This window comes from Gouania willdenowi, chromosome 1 (genome assembly GCF_900634775.1).
Source record: "Gouania willdenowi chromosome 1, fGouWil2.1, whole genome shotgun sequence".
Lineage (NCBI taxonomy): Eukaryota > Metazoa > Chordata > Actinopteri > Blenniiformes > Gobiesocidae > Gouania > Gouania willdenowi.
In genome coordinates, this window is record NC_041044.1 from 27,765,434 (window position 1) to 27,785,608 (window position 20,175).

A 20,175-nucleotide genomic window follows, 5' to 3' on the forward strand; every position below is an offset into this window, starting at 1 on the left:
CATCAAGCATCAAAATAGATGAAATAGAAACTTCACATGTGAATATAGCGATGCTAACTTGCTATCACGTCTAAGGCAACAATCATTTATAATTAACAGAAACATTTGCTGATTCTTTAGCAGACACTGTCAACAGGAGGATAAAATGCAAATAAAATACTCCATTCTACCAAACAAGAAGGTCTTTGTCGTTGCAAATAAAAATTTTCAAATATTTCACATAAAATGCACAATATATATATATATAAAAAAGAATGCATGACACATCATAAGCCTCTATGTGAGAATAAGGGTAAAAAGGGAAAGATACATATCTTATTAAAAACAAACGCTCTATCACCTTCATGCCATATCAAAATTGGCAAAATCACTTGGCATCTTCGGAATCTTAGGAGGTTTATTACAGTGGTGAGGTAAGAATTCTGTCCTTACATGCAATATCTACACAAAGATTGTCATATTCTTAGTGTTTGAATGGTAAGAAATTTCTTCTGGGAAATGGGAGGTTTTTTTTTTTTAATTAAATTTAATTAAATTGAATGTAATTCTTTAAAGATACGTTTGTGTGTCTGTAATGCTGTCTGTCTATCTGTTTCCATTCTATTCTACATACCAGCTAGTGCTTTGATTTTTAACGAGTATCTTCCTTCTCATCTTCTTTTTAAACTATGACAGGACAAAGAAAAAGGTGATCATACATAACCAAGATAATGAGTTTAGACTCCGAGCAGGAGAACACACTCACAGGCTGTGTTTGAAGTGTAGAGGTAGCGTCAAACTAAAGACTGACAGTGTCTCTCTAAATAGCTACTGTACGTCACCGGTACATTCCCATGTCAACCTCCTCAGGTCTGTGTGGAGCACTTTAATAGGAAGCAGTTACACCCCCTTCAAGGCTATTTTTGCAGGATGTAATCAAAAAGTGCCTCTGAGGGTTCAGGAGAGTACAGTGAGGACTACCGTTCCTTTGGTCTTTTTCAGGATGTCTACAGCTTCGGCGTGAGTCACACCCTCCAGGCAGTGTCCATTCACAGCGATGATCTGATCTCCTCGTTTCAGCCTGCCGTCCTGTATGGCTGCCCCCTGCACAGTGAGAAACCTGTTATTAGCATGCAGCAATCACAGCAACTATTAACACCCCGTGGAGTGTAATTATTAGTCAATGTTTTAGTTACTTTGAAAGGTTAACAGTGGTTTGACAGCATAAGCAAGTGTAAGTACACCCTAAAACCACCTTTTTCTGCTGAATTCTTATATGATTAGGTATGAAGTTTATTGATCCGAGCCCCACTCTTCACACAATTTAGATCACATGATTGGTCAGTCATTAGCCAGTTTAGGTCACATGATTGGTCAGTCAATGGCCAGTTTAGGTCACGGGACTAAAACTAAACCTTACCCTAAATCTAACCCTAAAAATTGTTGCGATATCGAGTTTTGCATCTGCCGCACGAAACGTATCGCAGGGTCCGCAGGATAAAAAAATGTCCCTATTGGCTTCATACGCACATCTGAAGTGAAGCCCCGCCCACCAGCGACACATACAACTCAATGAATTTCACTGCCTGCTGAAACGAGGAGCTGCGCTCCTTTTTCTCCTCTCATAAACATAAACCACCAGTGAAAAAAGCTGGTGTGATTAGCGGCTAATGCTATCCTAGCTCAGTGCCACAGAGAGAACTTTTTCCTGCTACTACCACCTCCTCACTGATTCTCCTCCACGCCAAACCCTTCCTAGTCCGGTCCCGGTTATAAAGGCCGTGTCATACAGCTCCAGGTGGTCACACACAGCTTCTACTCCATGGTTAAATGGGTGAACAGACCGGTGTCCGCGTTGACGACCTGACGTCATCGTCAACAAACACTCTGATTGGCTTTCGTCATGCGAAACAGTCGCAGGAGTTCAATATTTTCAACTCTTGCGAATGTGCGGATATGAGTAAAATTGAGAGCGTGCTCGCATGGCCAACGCTCTTAACGTGCGAATCGGACCGCACCGCCGCACTGGAAAGATTTTGCATCTGGGACGCATCTATCCATTGACTTTGTATGTAATCTGGATGTACGGACATTTCGTGACGCATCCGGTGTGAACGCAGCATCATCCTAATCCTAATCCTAACCCTAAAACGCTACGTACGTGTACTTTGGTAACTGTATGAATAGCACTGGGGGTTGTCCGTATGACAAACCGTACAAATAGACACTTTGTATTTACATTTAGTAAAATGTAAAATGTTTGAGTGAATGCCATCTATGGGTTGAACACCAGCTATTGCAATTTAAGATTGCTAATGGCAGAGATTAGATCAGTGACGTCTTTTTGTTTCTGTGACGTCACAAACCGTCACTGTTGGCCCCACCCCTCCCATAAAAGATAGGAGGAGGGACTAATTTCCTCCTCACACAGCCCTCAGTGAGCTTTGATTGACAGCTCTATGCAGAACTGTGCAGCGCTGTGGGGGCAGGGCTGCTGTGACTGGGCGTGTCTTAACTACTCTAGGAGCGACGCCCATAATTGATTGATTGATTGATTTCATTTTTATTTCAAACATGAACACAACAGCAGTGTATTTACCACAATGAAAATGTTAATAATAAAAATAGAAAGTAAAAAATCAAACAAAGCAAAGTGAGAATAAATAAATAAATCCTGCACGTGAAGCCTGTACATGTTGGAAAATGAGAAGGAGGAAGTATAAACTCATATGATCCCACCCCTTGTAATATCTAGTACTGTACTTATTTCTATACAATAATCTTCTTATAATATACACCTATTTATACTATAAAAAGAGACATAAATTATTGATATCTATATAATTATAAAATTCATGTAATCCACTATACATTCATCTGTCCAAACACCCACATACACAGGTATTTACACACACCTATTTCTAATATTTTTCCTTTTACACTTATGCTTCGAGAAGATACATTTTATGTATTTATGTATAAATTGCTTTAAATTCAGACATTATTTTAATCATTTATTATTATTATTATTAGTATTATTATTATTTTATAAATACATCAGTTTTTATTCTTGTTTTACTTAGTTTTTTCTAATGTTTTGCTGTTTGTATTTATTCTGTACAGCACTTTGTGCCAGCTGTGGCTACCTTAAAGGGCTCTATAAATAAAGTTGAGTTGAGTTGAGATTTAAATAAGAATAATCCATATTTTTTTTTTTTTTTTAAAAACTATATATTTTTTATTTTGTCATGAGGGGGGGGGGCTGAGAGTTTTTCATTCTTTAAAGAGTGACGCAGCAGAAAAAGTTTGGGAACCACTGTTCTGATCTATACCCGTTTGTCCTGTTGCAGGGTCGGATACACCCAAGGGTGGCAGTCTTTCACAGAGTTAAGATGCATTTACGACAACGACTTAATTTAGAGACTATTTTAAAACTGCGTTAGGAACCTGCAGTATTCTGTGGAGTCTAGAACAAAGCAAACTCCTCAAGTTGAGACAAAATCCATCAAACCCATCATGTTTTTTAAGGTTGCCCAGCAAACCACTGTTCCACTGTATCACATCGGCTAAGTGTGTGCACATAGACCAATGCTAAGTGATAGTGAGGACTGTTTCTCATTGCATGTGGACGATGGAGTCTGTGCAGCTCTTTGATGAAGGCCTACTTTAGTTGGAATGAGCGTTGACACCACATTACAAAGGCGTAGCATTGAGATCTCTGCAGTAAACATGAGCACTGAGAACAGTTAAAGTGGCTTTTCATGTTCTCTCACCTTGTTAAAGACAGTTTTGATATAAATGGGTAGGTCTCCTTGAGGGCTGCCAAACCCTCCAACGATGCTGAAGCCCAGACCTGTGGATCCTCTCTCCAGAGTGATGGTCTTATACATGCGGGCACTACAGGGATAAAATGGGAAAATCTGTGAGATTTATTTTTCCAGCTTTGTGGTTTACAAGCTACTATATATCTATACTGTAAAGAAGCATCCCATAAAGCCAGGTTGATACATCAGGAATAAATACGTAAATATTGAAAGCATAAATGATTTCAAATGCACAGAGAGTGAATGAGTAGGAGCAGAACACAACATGTGATGGAATCAGGCTCAGAAGTGGGCGACCATCTGCTTCGACTGATGGAGCTGCCAACAAGCTCACCTGCTACGGGGGAAAGAAAACAGTTTAACGTCTTGCAAACAAATCCACAGTGTGGGGACTGAACCATCAACCCAGCAAGTGAACATCCCATTCTACCACCTGAGCCACCCTCAGTGAAAGTCTGCTGCTGATGAAGGCAGAGGGAAAGGCTTGAAGAGGAACTAAGAACCTGCTCTGCCTCCCAGTCTTACCAGATGTTGTTGTGAACGCAGGGTAGGCTGCAAGGCTGACCAGATGACCTGGCATGGACGGTACTGGGATCCTGTGTGCTGCTACTCCCAGGGCCAGCTGCCACCTACACACACACACACACACACACACACACACACACACGCACACACACACACACACACACACACACACACACACACACACACACACACACACACACACACACACACACTAAGCAAAACTAAATGTTTATACACTGCAGAGAGGCCTGTACTTTATACTCAGTGAGCAGCTAAAAAAATAGTAAAACCCTTTAATATTTACAGTAAATTAAGGAGGTCCTGATTTGATTTGAAGAATTAGATGTTAGATGATTAAAGCTATTTTCCTTTTTAGTGAAAGGCAACAGGCATATACTGAATCATATTAGTATTTTATTTCATCTTTTTTACATCACTGTGACATGCTGCACACATCAGTATGTCTAAAACTCACTAATATGCTGGTTTGGAGTGTTTAAACTAGGTGTTCTCAACTGGTCTCACCCTGGGACCCAACATTTTGCCACGGTCATTATATCAGGACCCACTGTTTTTAGAATTCAACCAACCAAATTTAGTTTAAAAAAAATTGCTTTTCAAAACACACATATATAGTATTTTTAAAAACATTTTCCCGTGCAACATGCGTGCCAAAAGAATCGTTTCTTTTGAAAGAAAAGACAAGTCCAACATCAGCGACATTAAGTATTCATTTATTTTTGACCAGCTGTCCACGACCCACTTTTGGGTCCTGACCCATCAGTTGAGAATCGCTGCTTTGAAGAATGCACACATATTTTGCAATTTTCTACAGCCACAATTTTGTGCCTCTTTCTCTTGTTTCTCCTTTTTTTTTGCATTTTATTTGGAAGTGTACAGCATGTACACCAATGATTACTAAAACACTAAAAATAATGCTCTTTATGGTCACTTTCTATTCATCAAATACACACTAAACTGCAGGTATTCCACTGCATTCCACTATATGTGCAAAATATTGAAAGAATTACCACTTTGCATTTCAGGCTCTTTGTGTAAAATCAATAATATAATACAATGCATGAAAATGATTTAAAGCAGCTGTAAATAAACTGCACAGGAATGAGCTGAGCGTGTTGCACTGGGACATCACCTGTAGACTTATGGTTCCAGGTAAATTCTTCAGCAGGGATAAAGCTTGGACATGAGTCATTCCATCAGTGGACATACCATTGATACTGAGGATCCTGTCTCCTGTCTTGATGAACACAAAACATTGGACATTTAATAAATCTTTACAAAGTGATGAACAGGTGAACTTCCATCATGATGATGAATTCAACAGTTTTTCTGTCTTCATGTCATTCTTCTACTATATAAACTATTTACTATTTAATACACATACCACATAAAAAATCATTTTCAATTTATTTTGTTGGATTTTACAGATGAATATAAAGTATATTACAACCCATTGGCACCAAAACCTGTCTGGCTTGGACTTAAACTCGGTGAAAAATTGACAGAAACTGAGTTGCATCATTGTTATTGTACGACACAACACACACAAGCACACACGCATGCATGCACACACCTGTAGTTTCTGTGTTTTGGCAGCCACTCCATCGCTATCCAGCATACTAATAAAAAGAGGTACGTTGCCATGGGGACTGCCCACTCCTCCAGCAACACTGATGCCCAGAGAGTCACATGGACCCTACGGTGAAACCACACAAACATACGAGTTAGACCAACTATGTAGTATTACTATATGTAGTATAGTAGTTAGTATTCATTAGAATACATTAGTTTACATGTAAAAGAATAAAGACTCAAATAACCCACAGGGTGAAAAAAACAACAAATTCACAGTCATTATTACACCATGAATCAGTGTCATTTGATCATTGTATTTACCTTTGGGATGATAACTTTTCGGATATTGACAGCTTGAAATGCTGAAAAAAAAAATGATGAATATATTCAAGATTTGGTGTAATCTTCACAGTTAGGAAACATAATATAATATTCCTGTTTAAAAGGAAGTTTGAATACAGATTACTGACTGTGACTTCCTGCTCTGTCTTCTTTCTCCCTCTGGTGGATACAAGAAGTATCACATCCACTTGATTGTGTGAGGGTTGAACAGTCAGAGTCTTCACTCTGCATAGAACACAATTCAAAGTACTTGGAGGTTCACAGTTATTGTTGTCAGGCAACTAAAATGATTACATGTTAAAAAAATTCTCATAAAAGTATAAAGTAAAGTAATGTAAAAATTTAAACCAGATTGATTTAGCTTTTTCTTTCAACTCTTCTTAAGCCCCATTTCTAATAAAATCACATACCCATAAAAAAATCATGTTTTCCTAAGCTTCTACATGACCTACCTGGCTATTTTTTTTCCCAGATTAAAGTAGGAACCTTAGTGGTTACAAATGATGTGAAATTTTGGAAATATATGACACTAAGTGACAATAAATCATGTGTTAAATAAAGAAATCTGTAGTCCGCCCAAAAAAATCTAGAGTTCAAATATAAAGCCAATTCACAATAGGGAAGGCTATAAAAGCAGAAATATTTTGAACTAATATATTGACATCAACTACAGCAATTTTGGTGATAATAATAAACAATAGGCCAAAGAAACACGTTTTTATACAAAAATTGAGAAATGGCTGCATACAGTTTGTGTAATGGCGTGACGACACAATTTGGATTTATCAAAATATGGCGTGTTATGCACATTGGAGCAACTTTTGATAAGAAACAACAAATGTAAGACACAATTTTCCGCTGTGTATTTTCTGATTTTGTTGCGTTGTTTTGGTACCAAACATATCCGACCTGCATATCAGTGGATTCAGCTCAACTTGTAGTTTCAAGTTGTATCTTGGTATAGAGCTCTACTGTGTTTATTTTGTGAAGCAGAGGACTGAAAAAGAGCTATTTTGCAGAGTTGTGGACATTTCCCTCTTTGAACATAATGGCCTGTGCCCGTATTCACAAAGCATCTTAAAGCTAAAAGTAGCTCTTAGTGATGTCACTCTTAGAAAAATCTTAGAATTCCTCATATTTTAAGATTTTTCTTAAAAATTTTCTTTTTGTTAGGATAAAAGTAATTCACAAAGCATCTTAGGCCCTAAAAGAGCTCCTAAGGTGAAAAAACGTTAGGAGTAGTGAGGAGGACTTTTAAGAAGCCTAAAAGTGTCTTAAACAGACAGAAACAGAAAGAAAGAAAGAAAGAAAGAAAGAAAGAAAGAAAGAAAGAAAGAGAGAGAGAATGGCACGATATTATCTGTAAGTTTAATGACAGTAATATAATAAGATGCAACACCAAATTACTCCAAAATAACACTTGTGGTATTTGGAAGCCATTGACAAAGTTTCAGGTCAAACACACACGTCAGGGAGATATTTGCTCCACAAACACACACACACGCACACACACACACACACACACACACGCACACAAGCACACACGCTCACAGACCTTCTTTGCTTTTATAGATAGAATATAGTGTTTCTGGTTTGTTTTCATTTTTTCACACCATCCACCAAGTTGTATTATTTTAAACTCTAACTGCCAATAAAACTATTCTGATTCTGACTTTTCTCACACAGCGTAACGTAATCACGCAGCCTTGTATTGCTGCGTGATTTGTTCGCTCCCTACTCTATGAGCTATAATCTCCGCCCACACTTTGATTGCAGCAGGTAACAGCAATTCACACTTGTATCTTGTGTATAGAGGGAACGATGCATTGATTAGCAGGTCCAGCAATCACAGTAATTACTGACAGCTATGTCTGCTCCACCATTAATATCAAACGCATAAAGCGGTAAAATTACCAACGTGGACAGTGAACAGTTGATTTTATTCTCCATTCATTACAAGGAGCACAAAGCACTGGTCAACCACACCTCCTCACCAAGATAAACATTTCTGTCAACTCCTTGCTAAGACTTGCTCTCAGAAGCTTCCTGAATAACTTTTAAGCTAAGATTCCTTCCTAGGAATTTTTAGGCTAAGTTAGGAACTCTGAGAAGCTTGGTAAATATTGGCACTGGTGTGTGCGCTGTGATCTTTTTTGGGTAAATTACAGTTTTAGATGAGTTTCTTAGGATTACGGAGAGGTATAGAATGTGTGATTTCATTCATTCTGTACGACACTTAGACCCGTGAGAGTGACGGAAGCTGGACCTGCCCCCATAGGCGGGTCCGTTGGGGCTAAAGAGGTTAAAAAAGCAAATTCTCTCTGGTTTTAATTCCTTCTCTATAATGTTATAAGAGGACACAGTTTACCTGACTTCGCTGAGAACACTGCACCCCAGCTTTAAAGCGGGCCACCTCCAACCGCACCATTCCCCTGCAACACTAAGAGTAGTAGAGCACAATGACACATTCCGTATGAGGACAAGGCTATGCTAATCATTTTAAAATGTGTGCCCCTGTGATCGTAAACATATACCTGTAAACGCATGTGTGCGTGGTCCTGTGATGCGGCACGGACATCTTCCCCATTGATTGACAGTATCTGGTCTCCTAGCAACAACCTGCCATCTGAATCTGCTACGCCTCCTCTGATGATATCTGACACAAAGACGCCCGTGTCATTGCTGCGGGAACAAAACAGAGGTCAAAAGCGATGTCTGCTCCACAAATACTCACCGAATTATTTACACGTTAACTCCAGAAATAACATGTCCCGGACTCTCTCTTTATTGTGAACTCATGTCTATTAACCTTTATGCTATTCACTGTCTGCTGGCACCATGCAAAATGTTATTACATGGATTTAATCTCTTGACATAATGTCTAATAACCCCCAAACGTTTCATTGGAAATATCTTCTAATGCTTTTAAGCATATGCCTACTTTTATACTACTTATACAAATGTATAATTCACACTGAATTTTGAAATCTCCCTTTGAATGACTTTGGAAAACATGTTAAAAAAAAAAAAACAACTTCAGGGCCCAATCAAAGTAAAACTGAGTGAACCAATAAATGGAGACTCAGATGTCATTTAGCAACCTCTATAATCACATTGATCACTTTTCTGATTTATGTTAAAGAATATAATTTGAATTTTATAACTCGATAGCAACAATAGACAATGAAAGCTTTTAATACAGCCAGGTCCTTTATGGTACTGACATACCTGCAGTACTTTTAAAGGCCTCCAGGGACAGCAATGACCATATATACAGCTACTGCGCAATATTTAATTTGAAAAAAAACCAAAACTAAATAAATTCCTACAGATATATTCCATCAATAAATAAATGAATGAATAAATATCTGAACACAAACTACCGGTCAAATGTTTAAGAACACAAGACTTTTTAAAGTTTTTTACTGAAAATTATTCAGTTTATTGTGTCATTACACTCTGAAATGAACAAATAAGCAATTTGAGTTGAAAAATAAATCATGGAATCAATTTATAGACCAATATGTATTCTCAACTTTTGACTCATCAAAGTAGTGTTCCAACACTGCTTTTATGCAAACAGAGGTGGTTGTAAGTAATCAAGAAAAGTTGGAACACCTGTAGGAATGAGTAGCACCAGCTTTCAAACCTTCATTGCTGCAGAACAGCTTTACATTGTTAACCCACTTCATGTTCCCTGAAAAAGGCCTATTTGTATAATTCTGAAATGTACATTATTTTTCAGTTTTGGGTAACCAAACATTTTTTTCTTCTCTGGTTGTTCAGTACTTACCTTTGTACCATTTCAAGCTATTCATTGGACTTGCACGACTTGAATTGCAATAAATAACTGGAAAAATTAGGGTGTTCTAATGCTGCGTTCACACCAAATGCGTCTTCTGCTGCACCGGACGCGTCTGCCGCACGAAACTTACCGCAGCTTTCGCAGGACCATAAAATGTCCCCAATTCGTTACATACGCACATCTGAAGCAAAGCCCCGCCCACCAGCGACATCCAACACGGTGAGTTTCACTGCCTGCTGAAGCGAGGAGCTGCGCTCCTTTTTCTCCTCTCACAAACATAAACCACCAGTGAAAAAAGCCGGTGTGATTAGCGGCTAATGCTATCCTAGCTCAGTGCTACATAGAGAACTTTTACCTGCTACTACCACCTCCTGGCTGATTCTCCTCCATGCCAAATCCTTCCTAGTCCGGTCCCGATTATAAAGGCCGTGTCACACAGCTTCTACTCCATGGTTGAATGGGTGAACAGATCGGTGTCCATGTTGACGGCCTGACGTCATCATCAACAAACACTCTGATTGGCTTTCATCATGACAAACAGCCGCAGGAGTTCAATCTTTTCAAATCTTGCGAATGTGTGAATATGCGTAAAATTGGGAGCGCTCTCGCATGGCCAACGCTCTTGACGTGTGGCTCGGACCGCACCGCTGCACAGGAATGATTTTGCATCTGGGACGCATCTATCCATTGACTTTGTATGTAATCTGGATGTATGGACATTTTGTGACGCATCAGGTGTGAACATAGCATAAAACCTTTGACCGGTAGTGTATATTCCATAAATAAATAAATAAACCACTTACTACCTAAATATATGCCATAAATGCAATTTATTAATTTATTTATTCAGTTTTAATTGTGGCAGAGTTGGTCCTCCATAGATTCCAGGCCTTGGCATCTGTCAGCAGCATTAGAATATTTGCTGTTTGGTTGACTGGAGGAGAGAGTTTCACCACCATTTGCTCTTTATGGGAAAAAAAGGACCCAGGGGCAACTTTTTCCTAATACTTATGTATGTCCTTGTCTCTTGTCCTTCTCCTTGTCCCTGGACTGTCTTTTCTGAGTTGTCTATTCAGGTCACATGTTGTTGTTAAATAGCATTATAACAGAGACAGTTTGTAGATAACAGATAGCTCTAGCAGCCTGAAGCTATCACCTCTGCTACATAAACAAGGACCCAGAAGTGGTGGAAGGATTTACCAGAGACTCTCTGCCAGCTGGTGTTTTCTGCTCACTTCTGTTCAGACACTAAAATAAAACAAATCATACAGTTCATCTTTGACTTTTATCTCCTTTAATCCATAACGAAACCTCAAAGGTGACGTCACACTTTAGCAAATGAGGAATCTCCCATTTTTTTGGTTCTTGACGAGGGGTGAGTATTGGCAAGGATGTTGCAATACGATACGTATCACGATACTTGGGTCACGATATTGCAATATCACGATATATTGCAATATTCTACCCAGTTAATATCAAACGTAAACGTAGAGATGAACAATCAAGTTGCTGTATAAGTTCATCAGAAGATATTGATCATTCAGAGGACAAACTGAGTCAAAACTATTTGCTTCAAAACATCCTATTTATTATTTATTATTAGTGTTTTTGCACATTTTCACTGAAAAACAGAAAATGCAGTGTTACACACCGCCATCATAAAATAAAGTGCAACAAGTTTCTTTTCACTGAAACTACTGTGTAGAAGTCTCAAATTAATTATTGATTAAATATCAGAAAAAAATAAAATAAATGAATATATATACATAATATTTTTTTTAAATCGATTTAAAATTGGCACCCAAAAAAATCGAAAATATATCGTGAAATCCATTTTTTTCACACCCCTATTCTTGACACTATGTCATTTTATATTTGATTAGATTAAACCATACAATGCCAGTATTTAATGGCTTTTATTTGAGAAAATATGGCAAGCAGAATATGTAATAAAAAGAATGTTAATAATATATTTGTACATTTAGTATTGTTTTATTTTTTCTTCTGTAATGTGTGCACTAGTATTTAATCCTTATTGAATGAACAGTCTTTTACTTAATTATGTACATTTTCTTTTTTCTGTTTAGTGTTTCTTCTTTTCATTTGTAATATTTCTCAAGCCTCTGTAACAAAGTAATATCCCCCTGGGATAAATCAAGTATTTCTGATTCTGATGTAGTGTATCAGGAGTGTACCTCTTTCCCACAGTGGAGAACCCAAGGCCTTCTGCAGGATGAGGCCTGAGGTCAAGGCTGAAGACATCCCACAGGTCCTCTTCCCTGTAGGCCTCCTGGTGCCTAAAGACACAGAGCCGAACACGCTGCGTGGTGAGCCGCAGCACAGCAATCGCCTCATCGTGGGTGGCCTGCCGCAGGTCTATGCCATTTACCTACAGGACCATGAGAATGAGAGGCAGAAAACATGTGGAATATTACAACCCCATTTTAGAATATTTAGTATTATAGGATCAACGAGAAATATCAATGACATATAAACTAAACAGGAAACAGTTTTGCCTCTAAAATCTGGTCTCCAGCTTGCAGCCTTCCATCTTTCTGTGTTGCCCCACCATCATTGACTTCATGGACTACTACTGCCCCCTGGTGAAAGAAATCAGCTTATGATTCTTTTGATTATTTAGCACAAGTAACTACAAATACCAGGGCTGGGCTCAATTACATTTTTCAGCTACAATTACATTTTCAATTATACATGTTCAATTACATTTCAATTGACCAGCATTTTTTACCAATTACAATTATTTTTTTTATCCTCAGAAAGTCCATTACAGTTATGTTCTCAATTACTAAGATTAAACTACAATTAATCACAATTACTAAATAAAAAACCTAAAATAAAAGTTAACCTTCCTCTTCTGTTAGCATCTCTTGTGATAAATCAGCTGTAAAATACACTAAAAACAAATATCTATCATCTAACCTTATCATGTTAGGCTTCTTAATCAATGAAAATATAGGTTGAAATAGTTTTTAGCATTTTTTGTGTCAGTATACCTCTAGATTTAAATTCTTTTTAATGGTACAATGTGGAAAAGCTTGCTATGAAACCTATTATAATAATTGTTACCTACATACTGTATGTGTAGAACTGTACATAGAACTCTACCATGGTTCCACAGTTTAGCATTCAATTATAATTGACATTTTTTTATAGAATTTCCATGGAAATTACAGTACCATAGTCAATTATCTAAGCTCAATTACAATTTCATTATGATTACAACAACAATTATAATCATGCCATAATTGTTATTAATTATCAATTACACAATTATAATTGACCCCAACCCTGATAAATACTGAACAGATGTATACGTTAAAATAAAGGTTGACAGTAAATTTTACACAATACATCTTACATATATGAATATACAAAGAATATTTAAGAAAGAAAAACTGTCTACCAGTAGAGTGTCACATCCTCCAACAATGCTGAGGCCCAAGCCCATATTTTCTTTGCAAATCTCTATAATGGTTTCACTTCCACTAACGACTGGGCAGGTCAGAGGGTCAGAAGGTGCGGGCACAGATCCGAGCCAATCCGACTGCTCCGTTGGACAGGAGGGCGTGGCATTGGGAGACGGAGAGGAGTGGGAGGACCACAGAGGTTTGGAGAGAGATGAAGGAGAAGGAGGCAGAGGAAGAGGAGGAGGAGGAGGAGGTGTGGAACAACTCTTGGAACAGCTGATGGAAAGCTTGACAGTGACCCGATGTTTTAGAATCAAACTGGACACCTGAATACAAAGAGGATGTGGCCGTCATAAATCATTAAATCACTGTGACCTTGAGGTGCACATTGCATTGCGTGTGTGTGTGCGTGTGTGTTTCTACCTTGTCTACACTCAGCCCAGCCACAGGCTCATCACCCACAGCTAGGACTCTGTCTCCAACCTTTATCCTTCCATCCTACACAGAGACGCATGAATTAAAAATGTACGACGTGCATTAAAGAAGGAAGGAGGGGAAAGAGAACATCAAACACACCCTCTGGACATACTTTATATCTGAAGATCTCTTGACTGCAGCTCTACATGGAAGCTTTACATGAAGACGTCCACATAAATTATAACAATTGTCATTGCAACTGCACTTTACCATCCATCCATCTATCCATCTATCCATCTATCCATCCATCCAGCCTAGCATGGAGCAATGCATTGCAACAATCAATAGAGAGAAACTATATCAATAATAAAACAATGGGGGAAAAAGCCAATATATACACTGAACAAAAATATAAATGCAACACTTTTGTTTTTGCTCCCATTTTCATGAGCTGAACTCAAAGATATAAAACATTCTCTGTACACACAAAAGTCCAATTTCTCACAAATATTGTTCACAAATGTGTGATAATCCATCCCATCTCACAGGTGATAGCGAGATGCTGATCAGACAGTATGAATATTGCACAGGTGTGCCTTAGGTTGGCCACAATAAAAGGACACTCTAAAAAAGTTCAGTTTAATCCCACAGCACAATGTCACAGATGTTGCAAGTTCTGAGGGAGCATGCAATTGGCATGCTGACTGTAGGAATGTCCACCAGAGCTGTTGCCCGTGAATTGAATGATCATTTCTCTACCATAAGCCGTCTCCAAAGGCGTTTCAGAGAATTTGGCAGTACATCCAAACAGGTTAACAACCACAGACCACGTGTAACCACACCAGCCCAGGACCTTCTCATCCAGCATGATCCATCATCGTCTGAGACCACCTGGACAGCTGCTGCAACTATCGGTTTGCATAATTAAAGAATTTCTGCACAAACTGTAAGAAAACAGACTGCAGTTCGTCGTCGTAACCAACTTGAGTGGGCAAATGCTCACATTCATTGGCGTCTGACACGTTGGAGAGGTGTTCTCTTCATGGATGAATCCCAGTTTTCACTGTTCAGGGCAGACAGCGCGTGTGGCCTTATGTGAGTGAGCGGTTTGCTGATGTCAATGTTGTGGATGGAGCGGCCCATAGTGGTGGTGGGGTTATGGTATGGGCAGGAGTATGTTATGGGCAATGAACACAGGTGCATTTTATTGATGGCATTTTGAATGCACCGATACCGTGTGCCATGCATCCACGACCATCACCTCATGTTGCAGCATGATAACGCACGGCCCCATGTTGCAATGATCTGTACACAATTCCTGGAAGCTGAAAACATCCCAGTTGTTGAATGGCCAGCTCACTGGACATGTCACTCATTGAGCATGGTTGGAATGCTCTGGATTGGCGTATACTTTATTTATTTATTTATTTGATAGGGACATTACACATTAATGAACATCTGCATTGAAAGAACAAAAACACACTTAAACATGCCGGATAATAGCCACAGGGCTAATTTACATCCGTAGTCCCTAGGCAGATGACAGAAATACAGAAAATACAACAAACAATGTAACGGAAATGAATAAGTACAAGAAAAGTAAAAGAAGAGTTACTTAATGGTCACAAGACTGGCTTGCTTTAAGCCACACTTTGAGTTTAGTTTTAAATATAGGAAATGTAGGACATTCCCAAACAGTGAGGGAGAGACTGTTCCATAACTTACAGGCCTTCACAGACAGAGCATTTTGTCTAAAGGCTGTTCTTCTGAAAGGCACCTCACAGTCACCTCTAGAGGAGGCCTGTGTCCGAGCACCACTCTGAGTCTTAGGTTTAAAGAAGTCCGACAGGGGAGGGGGCGGGGCTAATCCATTTAACACTTTGCGAACAAAACAATCATATTTAAAATGTTTAAAATTATCTAGGCTCAATAAATTGTTTTTGAAAATTATTACAAATACAGTATGGAAGGATATTGGCTTTTTAACAAAGACTTTTAAGGCATTTTTATAAAGTGATTCTATTGATTTGAGTGTGCTCACACCAGTCATTGACCAACTTGTAAAACAATATTTAAATATGTGATAAAATCATAGAATGTAAAAACACTTTGGTATAAATTGACAAATTAGTTTGTAACTGCTAATATCCAGCAACTTGGCACAGCCATTGAAGAGGAGTGGACCAACATTCCACTGGCCACAATCAACAACCTGATCAACTCTATGCCAAGGAGATGTGTTGCACTGCATGAGGCAAATGTTGGTCACAGCAGATCCCCCTTCCAATAAAGCAAAACTGCACATTTCAGGGTGGCCTTTTATTGTGGCCACCCTAAGGCACACCTGTGCAACAATCATGCTGTCTAGTTAATTTAATTGTGGCAACCAAAATCGATTAATTGTGCAGCCCTAATTTATAATAGTCATTTTTAATAAAATCTAAATAGAAAGCTAAAATATATGAAAATATAAAGCAGTAATGGTGATATAATAAAAAAAATCTAGTAAAAACATTTTATTAATAAAATTAATAGAATTTTATAAACTGATTGAACTGATTGTCAAGCCTCAGACACTCAGACAGGGAGGATCTGAGGCTAAGATGATGTTCAAAAGCAGCCAAGAACAAGGTTAATGTGCTCGAGTCAGTGTTTTTTCTTCATTGTCATGCAGCTTCATTCTGAAAGAGCTCAAGATGAGCAACAGATTTCAGAGATTTTAAAGAAACTTGCGTACCTTACTGGCAGTGCCTTTGTGAATCAGGGACTTGACCTCCAGCCCCTCCGTAGACCCACCCTCTGCCAGGCAAAGGCCAAGACCAACATGATCCTGAAGGAAGAATGATGGCAAGCAATGGTTGATGGAATGGCCAGGTGAAAAAAGTCTCAGCAACGCCTATGTTAAAGCTAACAGGAGTCTTTGTACCTGAGGAAGAGTAATGTGCTTAACTTCTCTGGATGTTCCCTCACATTCTTTCTGGGAGTCAACCAAGTCTCTACACTCTGGTTTCAGTTCCTGGTCCATTTGAGCCAAAGCTGCTTCATTTCTGGCAAAACAACACCAGAAATGCCTCAGAAGATAACTTAAAACTTTGCGCCTGAACATAAAAAGAACAACTTACCTGATGAGAATAATGTTGACTTTGGAGGGAGCATTATTGATGATGTTAGTAGCATTTTGGTGGCTGCGGCCATACAAGATCTGACCATTAATCTAAAAGAAACATAAAGTTACATGCTATAATTCTTTAGCTACCTAAAAGTACTAGATTTAAACTGCATAATGGGCAACTGTTTGATTTCAAAAATCGCATTTCATTGTATAAATTGCATACAAAATTTTGATCAATCAAGTCAACCAATGGCTGTCTCTCGTGCTATATTTAGTCAAAGCTCTACATACTTCATTTTGGCTGCCTTTAGCCTAAAGAAGCTATCAGTTCCCCCACTCTCCTCTCACCTCCAATAACTCATCCCCAACTTGTATCCTTCCATCTAAACCAGCAGGCCCATGGGACTCCACACCTGCTACATAAACACTCATTCGGGCCCGGGAGCCATCCTTGTTTCCAGTGAGATGGATTCCCAAACCGTGAGCCGCTGGGTCTTTCTCCAGCTCGATCATATGGAGCTTTCCCGACAGGGTGCCATAACGCTGAAGCATCTTTTCTTGGGGAGACAAAGTTACAGAAGTAAGGAGGAGGTTGAGATGAAAAGGATATGATGGGCGAGTCAGAAAAAAGTGACAAAACTTTGTGTAACACCTGAAACGTGGAGCCTTGAGGAGAAGAATTACATCCTATAAAAACATCTGTATCTGTAAAAGTGTTGTGAAAGTGTATGTTTTACTACACTTTAACTACTTTTTATATGTGCTAATTAAGATTTAAATCTCTGTTTTTATAACTACAACATTCAGATAGTTTGCTACTTTCATCGGTAACACTTGAAGTTTTCTACATAAGGCTGACCTTACTCTGTCATTATCTGTCATTAGCATGAATAAGGTGTCATGAAGGCTGTCATTAAGCTGTCATTTAGTGTCATTCACAAAATTATGACACCTTTGGAGCTATGTTGACATTTTTTGGGTTAGGTGGAGAGTGGGGTTAAGTAGGGTTAAGGGTTAAGGATGAGGGTTAAGGTTAGAGTTAGATTTATGGTTAGGATAATGAAGGGTTAGGGTTAGGGTAATGACAGCCTTCATGAGACCTTATTAATGCTAATGACAGGTGCCATGTCATAATAATGACAGCGTAAAACTTCAAGTAAAGTGTTAATCTTTCATTTGATGACATTTTCATCCTTTTTAAGGAATGTATAAATAACATTGCAACAATATAACAATGAGACATGGAGAGAAAGGTTATTTACATGCAAACATGATGCTGAATAATATAGCCTTCAAACTTTAGGCACAAATTAGCTTTCAAAAAGGAAATAAACACTGTCATTGTGATTGTTAGACTGCAATGTTATCAAGTGTATTAAGAGGTTTTGTCTACAGCAAGGCGCCGGAGGGCAATGAATTTCATTTTAATTAGGTTTGGTCATGCCCAAGAACTGAAAGTCTGTCACCTTTTTAATTTAAAAACGATAAAAAAGTGTTTCTTTTAATGACGGAGCGTGACTTTTTAAGTCCTTGTCCACAGTGCATGCACATTTAGCTGTAGCTGTTTTCACATGTAGAGGACTATTTCATGTTTTAGACACATTTCCATCAACAAAACAGAATTTAATGTCCAAGATTATTAAAAAAATGTACAGTTCCTTGGGACTTCAGAGGTTTCCTCTTTATATCATTGTGACATCTACTGTATGTACAGAAACTTACTCCTGCCTGTGTCGTCTCCGTCTCCAGCTGCTGGCAACGTTGTAGTGACAGTTGTGGGGCTTCTCCGATCCACTTTATCAGAAGTTGGTGTTGGTACCTTGGGAGTAGTTTTGCATTATTGAATAGGAAACACAAGCTTGACATGCCTCAGGGGTCCTTCAGGCACGAGTTAGACAACCCCTGAGGCTTGTTCGGTGCGCTTGATGAAGCAACGAGAAAATACTGATGAGCTGAATGAATTAATGAACAATATTTAATGTAAGCTAAAAATAACATTAAAGTTGACCAGAACCGTGCATTATTTTCTAACTTTAAAAAATGTCCAAAGGATAAAAACTTCAAAAGCAGGCGCTCTCTTTTAAGAGTTATCTCCATCAAAGGAGAAAAAATACAAAGGCTTTAAATGAGTAAGGTAACTGCAAGGGAATTTGAACATATGCACATTAATTAGGACTTTTTCTGGTTCAATGCAAAAGCACGTCTACATAACGCACACTAAAACGCATGCATCCATTCCATAATCACATGCCCATAAACAAATACACACATTGAAACTAACCTTAAAGGGTTTGGGAGTGAAAGGGTTTGCAGGGGAGGGACTAAGGAACACACCACTGACAGTATCAGGTTCCTAAGATCATGTGAGAAAACAGAGCCTCTTCACGCATTGCTATATAGACACTGTAGTTTCTTGCTTAAGAATAACTTGTCGTTGCATGCATGATATTGTTCGGGAAAAAAAAAAGTATTTAATCTATGCTTTAGTCATACACAGGCTGAGCCAATCTAATGCCACACACTTTTTCACTGCCCAGTTAAACAGTAACTAAACCCCAAAAGCACAGGTTTTTTTTTTGCTGAAACCAAATGCATTTAAGTATGAAGTAGTGCTGATAATTGATTTTTGTTTAACTTTTGACATGTTAGTCAAAGTGTTTCAATTTTAGCAGATTTTTTTGTAAAAATGGAAGAGTGACTGCACCTCTATGGGTTAAAACTCGGCTAATATAATTGAATTTTGCTATTGGCTGAGAATGATGGGTTGTGACCAGGGTTGGGGTCAATTATATATTTCAATTACCCATGTTCAATTACAATTCAATTATGATTACAGAGGAAAGCATTATTTTCAAATAGAATTAAATTATTTTGTATCTTCAGAAAGTCAATCACATATACATAGTTTATAACTAAAATTCCATTTTCAATTAATCACAATTACTGAGCCTGAAATAAATAACCTAATAAAAGTTAGCCTTCCTCTTGTGTTAGCTTTCTGTTAGCATCTCTTATGATAACAAACTATTATCTAATTTCTTTCCTATGTAATGGTTACTTTGTTAGGCTTCCTAATCAATGAAAAGATAGGCTTTAATATTATGCAGTGGGCGTCTGAGCCTCTTATCTGTTAGTTTACCCCTAGAT

At 38.3% G+C, this 20,175-nt stretch overlaps 1 protein-coding gene across 1 annotated transcript in view; it reads right to left on the reverse strand.

Annotated features, from left to right (window-relative positions):
- Window positions 1-413: 413 nt before the first annotated feature.
- Window positions 414-20,175, reverse strand: part of LOC114462871 (multiple PDZ domain protein-like) — a 66,065-nt gene continuing 46,303 nt past the window's right edge. The window contains exons 26-44 of the mRNA XM_028445957.1: window positions 19,310-19,381; window positions 18,751-18,847; window positions 17,377-17,585; window positions 17,039-17,130; window positions 16,843-16,963; window positions 16,654-16,746; window positions 13,923-13,997; window positions 13,496-13,825; window positions 12,588-12,671; window positions 12,267-12,460; window positions 8,801-8,948; window positions 8,635-8,706; window positions 6,395-6,491; window positions 6,246-6,286; window positions 5,923-6,045; window positions 5,482-5,586; window positions 4,329-4,432; window positions 3,753-3,876; window positions 414-1,083 (exon numbers count right to left, since the gene is read on the reverse strand). Coding sequence (XP_028301758.1) covers window positions 937-1,083; window positions 3,753-3,876; window positions 4,329-4,432; window positions 5,482-5,586; window positions 5,923-6,045; window positions 6,246-6,286; window positions 6,395-6,491; window positions 8,635-8,706; window positions 8,801-8,948; window positions 12,267-12,460; window positions 12,588-12,671; window positions 13,496-13,825; window positions 13,923-13,997; window positions 16,654-16,746; window positions 16,843-16,963; window positions 17,039-17,130; window positions 17,377-17,585; window positions 18,751-18,847; window positions 19,310-19,381 — 2,328 coding nt within the window. The 3' untranslated portion in view covers window positions 414-936. The remainder of the gene's footprint in view (window positions 1,084-3,752; window positions 3,877-4,328; window positions 4,433-5,481; window positions 5,587-5,922; window positions 6,046-6,245; window positions 6,287-6,394; window positions 6,492-8,634; window positions 8,707-8,800; window positions 8,949-12,266; window positions 12,461-12,587; window positions 12,672-13,495; window positions 13,826-13,922; window positions 13,998-16,653; window positions 16,747-16,842; window positions 16,964-17,038; window positions 17,131-17,376; window positions 17,586-18,750; window positions 18,848-19,309; window positions 19,382-20,175) is intronic.